This window comes from Pyrus communis, chromosome 16 (assembly GCF_041283825.1).
Source record: "Pyrus communis isolate YQ-2024b chromosome 16, ASM4128382v1, whole genome shotgun sequence".
Lineage (NCBI taxonomy): Eukaryota > Viridiplantae > Streptophyta > Magnoliopsida > Rosales > Rosaceae > Pyrus > Pyrus communis.
The window spans coordinates 12827314-12835829 of record NC_142580.1 but is presented as its reverse complement, the minus strand read 5'-3'; the positions used below and the strand labels follow the sequence as shown (position 1 = coordinate 12835829).

Sequence of the window (8516 nt, the reverse complement as noted above, 5' to 3'; positions counted from 1 at the left end):
GAGGGCGATACAGGCCGTTGAGCTGACAGTGCAAGTTGACAATTCTTTGTCCAGACTTGCATGCAGGGCGTGTTTTGGGGACCATTGTCGAATTCGTGAGGAAAGAATGAAAGGATTTGACTGGAAAGTGGGGCTAGAAAGGGGTAAGAATGCAAGAGCTTTGAGAGCTCATAAAGTTGAGTAGGTTGAAGAAGATGATTAAGAAAAACGAAGAGGAAGTTATTTAACATGCAGGTAGTTAAACTTTGGAAATCATGGGTTAGTGCAAAGATCTATTCGAAATGGCTAATTAAGTGGCGCTAAAACCCAGTTTTGGCATGTAATTTATTTTAATCATTATCAATGTCTTGATTAGCAGACTTGACAATGATTAAAGGGGGCATTGTTTGGGTGGACATTTAATATTGGGCTTAGTGAGGATGAAGGCCCAAGAACACAAAAAGCAAAGAGAAGATTGGGCTCGGGCAAATCGACAAAGAATTAAAAACCATTTTTTTGCAAAGAATAAGCAACAAGCATATGTGAGAAGTGATGGGCAATAGAGGGCAACTCACCTCTGGCAAAAAGCAATTTTCAAGGGCAGGGATAAGCAAAAAGCACTTTTCAAGAATTGAAAACCATTGTTTGTCATGTTCCTCCATCTCTTTCCTTCTAATCAACCCAGTTCAAAACTAAAAAAGAACAATCTGTTATACAAAGACAACAGTGGTACGCTCATATCCATGTTAGTTTTGATTGTGAGCCCCAAGGCCTAACAAAGACCCTACAAAGGCAACATTCAAGCTAACAGCAAAATCATACTCCAGCACACCAAGCAGCAAACCTTGCCCAACAGGCAAGACCTCAGGAAGCTGTGCGAGGGACAGATCTAGCCCGAACACACCTCACCATCGAAGAAACCATAACGATTCGATTCCACCCTCGTTTGTGAAATTGTGACATCATCAATGGCGCCACTGTTCGGGAAGAGTGGCGACATGGAGGCTGGGCAAAATGGACAACTTAACCTATATCAAAGAGGACCCCTCAACTCCGATGGGTGTTTATTCGAAAGGTTTACATCATCGTCACTTTTTAGTAACATGGTAGACTATGCTTCTGCTTTTTTATGCTTTTCAATTGTTACTGATAGGAGTCTTTTAAAAAAGAACTTTTTTTTTTTGTTTTACCAAACACATTTGGTGTTCTAGATTTTTTTAATAAGCTGCTTTTTTTAAAAGCGCCACAACTCCTAACTAGCCCATAATTGGGTTGCTTTGCTTTGCTTTGCTTTTTGGTTAATCATTCGATAAATAAGCTTACTTACAATTGTTATATACATTCACTCTCTTGCATAATATGTCACACGTCAATATGTGACAAATTTCGTTAGGAAAAGTTTGGAATATGCTTAATAGCCGAACTTTTATGTCTCAACTCATGTGTCACTTGATCTGCATACAACATTTTTGCATTGAAAAACCACCAATGCTATCTGTAATTATTCATGACAGTTGTAATTAAGAATTTCTTCTTAGCCAAATCACGACCTTAAGTTTTATCTTTTGGTATGTACACACAGAAATAGATTTTAAATATGCTTAATAGCTGACCTTTTGTTTCCCAACCCATGTACCACTTGAACTAAGTTATTGCATTAGAAAACCGACCATGCTATCAACAATGATGTACGACGTTTGTTATTAAGATTTCTTGTTATCCAAACCCTTAATTCTGATCCTATCTTGCCTCTGGTGCCGTTTTCAGGGATGGTGTATTCTGCAATTTTCTGTGCTTATATTGTGTATGACACTGACAATCTGATAAAAAGGCTCAGCTACGATGAATGCATATTCGGTGCACTCTCCATATATCTTGATGTCGTCCAACTCTTCTTGTTTCTGCTCTCTTTAATCATCGGTGGTAGCTAAATATTGACGACAGCAACTAGAGCGTACGAAGATGAAGTTTTTATATGATGGTTTCATGTATAACAACTGCATGCACCCATTTTTGCTACAATAGCTTGACCCACAACAGGATTGACTTCGTTAAATGTATATGTTATGGAACTATTCACGGAAGCATATTTACACATATATCTTTGAAGTTGGATCTCTTCCACCATTGAACAATGACGGTACACGGATGGCAAAGTAGGATGGGTTGGCCTGCCCATCCAACCCTCCGAGTTTTACCATATTGCCCTTAAACAGTTTGTTGTTAGAAACAAGGATTTGTTTGGTGACTATAATTCGATATGATAAGTGAATCACAAATCGGATATGACTTTTCTCAATAATTTTAGGCCTCGTTTGACAACTCGGATTGTACTGACTATTTCTATCGGATAGGATAAATAGCCACCAGATAGTACTGACTAAATTAGTCGGGTGTTTGGTGCAGTATCGGACTAGTGACCGTATTCTTCTTCCATATTCTTCTTCCCCGACTAAATAATCTGGGCGTTTTGGTTGGTTTTATTAAGCGGGTGTATACCGTGTTATCCTATCCGACCGGTTAAATTAATCTGGTGCTTATTTAGTACGAGTGAACACCAAACACCCGAGTCCGTATAACTAATCATATCCGATCCTTTATCCGATCTACCAAACAGGACCTTAATATTTAAAGAGTAACACATTTTTGAACTTGGAAATTGACGTTACAGATATCCAAATCACAAATGTATAATATCTATTTGCATGATCCCTTTCACATATCTCTTTCCCTTTAACAATTATCAGAGTCCATTCACTTTCAAATTGTCAATGAATTAAATAAATATTATGAAAGCTCTCTTTCATTCATTACCCCATTCTATATAAATCTCTTTCTTTGTAGGTCGCCATTTGCCTTGTTCATAGCGTTTGTTTTCTCTTTTGTCACATTCAATCCAGTTCAATTTAGGGCCCCATCCATTTAAATTAAAATAAATAATAAAAAGTTATGATTTTGTTGTTGAGTTTTTTTTCTGTTCTTTAGCTAATTTGTTGGTATTACAAAAAATCACATGCTCTTGCTTATTAAATTTATTGCCTTAATTCCATCATAGAAAAACTCTCAAATGATTTTGACATTTATACCGGTTCATACAATTGTTTTCATAAAAAAATTGTTTTCTTTGTTAAGACGCAACTCTAAGGCTTTTCAGAGTGCTTTAAATGAGTGTGATATCTATATATAGGAATCAAGCATTCTAAATTTAACTTTTATAACATTAGTGCTACATTAGCATGAGTTCAATATATTGGTACCACACTCATGAGTTCAATAAATTGGTATCACACTCAAAATTTTCAACACACTGTATAAGTGTGATTCCTATATGAGTTCAATATATTAGTATCACTCACTTTTTCCGGCCTATTATGAAATACTTAAACTATTAAAGAGGAATTCAAATTTGAATATAGAGGATGACACTTTACATAGGTCAACCAACCCAGTCCATGTATGCAATCATCCTAAATTGTTTTACTTCTATTCGAATTTGTAGAGTGCACTTTTTTTTTACCACGATTGAGTAATACTGAGCATCATCACCACAATAATTGTCATATTATAATCATATTCAATACAAAAATCTCAAAATTTAAAGTGATCACTAGTACTTAAAATGGTGCCAACGCTGCGATTACTTAAACTTGCGAGCAAGCAATTATGTTTAGCACTAATATACAGAGCCTCTTATTCTCCTTGTAGCTAATTAAATATTTCTTAACCGCTCCCGCCATTCACTTAATCCAAACAAAACTTCTTTTATCAAGTGGAAGATTACAAGACCAAAGACAATCATGATTGCACCTCCAAATTAAAACCGTAAATAACCAAATCCAATAAACTCCAACAGGGGTCAACAAAAGCACAAAACCAACATGAATAAACAAATTAACAAATCAAGTCATTGGTTGAGGATGAATTCTAAATCCGTATTCTACATGACATGTCTTGAATTCGATTCTTGGCATTCATAAATCATACGATGGTGGGCAAAAAGAAACTAAAATAATTCTATGAATCTTTTTAGCCTCCCAAAAAGTGAACTGTGATGGCAAAATCTCCAAGTAGTCTCTTTTTAAGAAAAAAAAAATCAAGACTATTTATGAGGACGTACTATCCACACATCCCTTTTTAGTTCTTCCACTCCTTGTTAATTTTTATATCTTCTTCAATTCATTCGATCTGACGACAAAAAATTAAAAGTGTAAAAGAAATAAAAAGAAATGTGTGAATTTCACATTCTTATTTCTGCCTTCCATCTACCTTGTTCTTTACTCAAACTGAGATCCTTTCCCGTTCTTTTTTGACTGCCTCAGTCCAAGATCCTCCTTTTCTTTCCTTAACATCACTAGAAAATCACAGGCTCTTGTTCCAATCTCTTTCTTTTCCATTAAAAATTAAAATAAAAAAAGATCCAAAATACACATAATATATATATATATATATATATATATATATAAATTCCACACTACTAAAAGACCAATTGGGTTTAAACTTAGACCTTTAAATTAACCTTTTTACAATAGACTAAATTCACGGTAAAACACCACAGCCAAAAGTTTACCAAAATATCCTATTCCCAAGTTACCATCTCCCAAATTTTACCCTCACGACTTATAAGTAAAAACCCTAGCTAGATCCCATGTCTATTGTGCCTCTCTGCAACAATGCTGAGGAGCCTCGACACGCCCAGTGTCCAAATGTCGTACTCCCTCTGGTTCCGGCACTCGAACTCCACAACTCCGCGCATAACAGTCTTGAGCCCAAAGTAACGTCGGTTCTCTCCGCCCTCAAGCAGGTGGCGGCCGGGCCAAGCCGGCATGTCCTTGATCACCTCCAGCACCACATCTGTAAATTCAAAAGCAGAAAAGCAAAATAATTCAAAGACAAACACTTTTGATCCCTTGCCACTGAAGTGCTTGTAGCTTTTGCAAATCCCCAGATGGAACGAACAAATAATTAGCCAAAGACAAAAGCAATCACTCACTCTTTTTCTTTTTTGTTATGGTCCCAGCAACGTGCCTGCTCTTCATCTTCAGCATAACCTGCACAAAAAGAAGCTCCAGAAAATTAAAGAGGGAAACAAAAAGAGAAAAGAGGGAGGGCTGATCCATTTCTTTCATCATTCTACTCTCTTTTGCTGTTTAACCTTTTATCCCATAAGTTCACATTCATGACCAAAAGCTCTATTGATGCCCTAATTATTGGCCCTACCCTAAAAGAAAAAGGAAACTAATCGGTAGACGTTGCGAGGAGCTTTACCTGACCCGTTCGATGGATGTAAACACAGACGATTTTCCAATGAAGATCACCTGGCATTCAGCACAACAAAGAAAAAGGAGATTTAGAATTAGATTTGACAACAAGAAATCATCAGACAAATGGATCAAGTAAATTCAAATTTTGCGCCCGCCAACTTTGGCTATTCAGAACTTTGGTTATTCAGTAGTTTCAGCACAATTCAATTGTGAAAGTAATGTCGAACTAGATTTTTTCTGCTAAGACATAACCATTCTATAGTTCATCTACATTCACTCGAGATCAAAGAAACTTTTCCATCTACCAAGTTCCTTCCACGTAAACATTCTTACAAGTTACAACTCAATTTCCATCATGACACTAAATGATTGAAACAATTATAAAAGCAATAAATAGTAACGAATGAAACAAACTGAAATTCACCTTTGCGGGTGCGCTTGAGGAGCTCACAACCCTTAGCAAGCAACTCCTTACTGCAGATGCCGAGAAAATTCTCTTCAGGAACAAGTTCTCCACTGAAACTACTGTTGGAATTCCCGTTGCTACCATTACCAGCTACTCCTGAGCCTTTCTCAACAGGAATAACTGCTGCTATATTCCACACTTCCTTCAACGCCCTCACCTTTAGTGTCGCTGCACCGCGTAAGGCTGCAATCCCCCACCACAAATGTCAAGGGCATTAAAGTCCATAAGAAAAAAATGAAAACACTTGCAATTATAACAAACAGAACCAAATTAAGGTTCTGTACCTGTTGCTGCTGCAGCAGTTAAGGTCATGATATCGCCAGCGGACCGGACATTCACGGCAGAGCTGACAACCGTAGCAAGGTGCTCCCGCTCAGCTCCCATGGCCTCAGCCGCCTCCACACACTGTGCAGCAACCAATGTGGCAGCAGAGGCCACAGCCATGTCAGTCTTCGCCATATGCTCATCTTTTCCCGATCCAGAAGAGGCAGCAGTGGCGGCAGCAGTAGCGGCAGCAATGGCGGCGATGGCAGAAGCCACCCCAGCAACAGAAACAGCAGCATGAAGCTGAGCATTCAGGGCTCTAGCCTCCTCTTTCTTCTTCTCCCTCCTGTCCTTAAGCCACCTGCCCACCGTCTTGCCACCGCCAGACACGGGGGCGCCGCTAGGAGTGGCGGCTCTGAATTGGGTGTTGTTGTGGTTGGTAGAGCGGCCGTACTGCATCAAATCAGAAGCTAATGTCAATTGTGATTTGAATTTTATGGGAAAGGTCTAAACTGTATATAAATTCACTGAAATGTAAAACCACCCAAAAACAGAACTGATGGGTGCAGTGAGTAAATGGTAAAAAATAATCGCACACCCACTTCCTCTGCCAGTAGTGCAACTGTCGGGTTCATAAATTTTCAGAGACAAATTATTGGTCACACCCACCGTGTGTGTTTTGTAACAACCAATTCACTCCTAGGGGACCAAAAGCAATCATCACCATGACCGTGGTTAGTTTTGTAATTAGAAAGAAATTCGAGCCTGTGTCTGCAAATGTCGAAATAATCACCAATCTAATTAATTTTGGCGAAGAACACTGCAAATATGCAGATTCACGAGATGGGTTTTCTGGATTAGACGAATCTGAGCGCTAAGCCAATAACTTTTTGCACTGGAAAGAGCGAGAGAACAAGGATTTGGTAATCTACTGGGTGGGATAATTAAAAGGGTCCTTGGTTACTGCGAAAGCTGTGGACTATGTTCGACCGGGTCAGAGTGAGCCAGACTCAGTAGTACTTGTGCTCTGTACCCCCGAATCAGACTTTTAGTACACTACCCATGTGGTTGGTGTCATATTCCGGCGACCGCGTACGGTGGTCGGCGGCGAAGACTACAAAAACCGAATAAAACAAAACAGAGTTTACAGACCTTAACATCGTCTTCGGTGGGGGAGACAGGTGGGCTGTCAGTTAAGGAACCGTTGAGAGGACCGCTGCTGTGGGAGAGCCTGCCGGAAGTTCGCGGAGACACCTCTTGCTGCGAAAAATAAATATAATAATTAATTAATTAAACAAATAAATAAAAAAGATTTGGGGTAGTTTCTATTTACAAGATGAAGAACTACGTAGAAGAAGGACAAATGGAAGCTTGAAACTTAAAAGAAAATGGTCAAATTTCGACAAGAAAAGGGCAGATAAACCGACCAAACCAAATACAAACACAAAGGAAAGTGCCAAACAAAAACAGAGATACGAGAGAGCTAAAAAACAAGACCATAAGCAAAAGAAAAAAAAAATCAAACTAAGACTAAAAATCCCAATCAATTTCTAGAAGAATCAAACAAGGTCAACCCAAGAGTTTTAAAAATCCCACAATTTGTCTACACATTGCCAGAGCTTAAATCTCTGCCAAGCTTACCGACTGTGACATGATACGCTCCATGACGAGCTGAGAGGTCTCGGAACAAGCAAAGGAAAATGGGTTGCCCGAAAATGTGGCGCTCTCGTCTAGCTCTCCGGCCAGGTCCTCTGGTATGGGACCGCTGCCGCCGCCATTGACGGCAGAGCCGAGGTTGAGGTTTGTGAGTTGGGTCTGGCCCTGGGGTGGGGCTAAAGCTTTGGAGACTTCGAGAGCCGACACGCTCCAAGAGCGGGAGAGGAACTCCATGGGCTCGCGAGGAGTTTCCGGTGGCCGGAACACGGCGGCCTGAACCGGGTCCATATGAGTTGGGGGAGTTTAGCGTGATAGGCACGTAGTAGCCAACGAACCGGTTCGGAAGAAAGGGAGTGGAATGTAAAGAGTGAGAGGTTCTTGAATGAAAAAGGGAAAGTCGCCGGCTTTATAGAGAGAAAAACGCTCAAGGCAAGCGGCCGTATAGAGGATTGGATTTTAGTACAATAAAAATAAAATAATAGAATATAAAATAATGAACAAGAGAACTTTTGTTAGCAAAACAAAAAATATATATTTAAAAAATGAGTATTTTTAATGTGAAAAATATAGATTTGGGAGAATTACGAGTGAGGATCCAAATAATATTCCAAAACAAGAAATATGTTGGGACTTGTATGTGAGTTGTAAATCTGACAAATGTACAACATCCAAAATTTATCTAAACTTTTGTGGTGAGAGTAAGAGGACACGAAACTTGTGTGGGTTACTAACAATGTCACAATCTTTGAGTTTTTAATAAAATAGATGTCAAGGGTAATCGATTTGTCATTCTCATCCAAGTCTCGAAATAAACCGGATTTATAAGGTGAGGTGTCGATTCCTTCTTGTTAAAATAAGTCTTTTCACTCACCACATAAAAATAAATAAAT

At 39.0% G+C, this 8516-nt stretch overlaps 1 protein-coding gene across 1 annotated transcript; it reads right to left on the bottom strand.

The window, feature by feature from the left end:
• Positions 1 to 4454: 4454 nt before the first annotated feature.
• Positions 4455 to 8255, bottom strand: LOC137731559 (VAN3-binding protein). Its single transcript, XM_068470697.2, has 7 exons — positions 7612 to 8255; positions 7123 to 7230; positions 5991 to 6423; positions 5665 to 5889; positions 5245 to 5294; positions 4970 to 5027; positions 4455 to 4830 (listed from the first exon to the last, which is right to left on the bottom strand). The coding sequence occupies exons 1-7, from the start codon at positions 7912 to 7914 to the stop codon at positions 4616 to 4618; spliced, it is 1392 nt and encodes a 463-aa protein (XP_068326798.2). The 5' UTR covers positions 7915 to 8255; the 3' UTR covers positions 4455 to 4615.
• Positions 8256 to 8516: the final 261 nt, after the last annotated feature.

Bases quoted from the DNA above. Each gene is read 5' to 3' on its own strand.
- LOC137731559 (XM_068470697.2), bottom strand. From the start codon at position 7,914: ATGGACCCGGTTCAGGCCGCCGTGTTCCGGCCACCGGAAACTCCTCGC. The intron at 7,231-7,611 runs GTAAGCTTGGCA...TATTTTTCGCAG, and splicing joins AGCGTATCATGTCACAGTCG to CAAGAGGTGTCTCCGCGAAC. The intron at 4,831-4,969 runs GTGAGTGATTGC...TTGAATTTACAG, and splicing joins CATAACAAAAAAGAAAAAGA to ATGTGGTGCTGGAGGTGATC.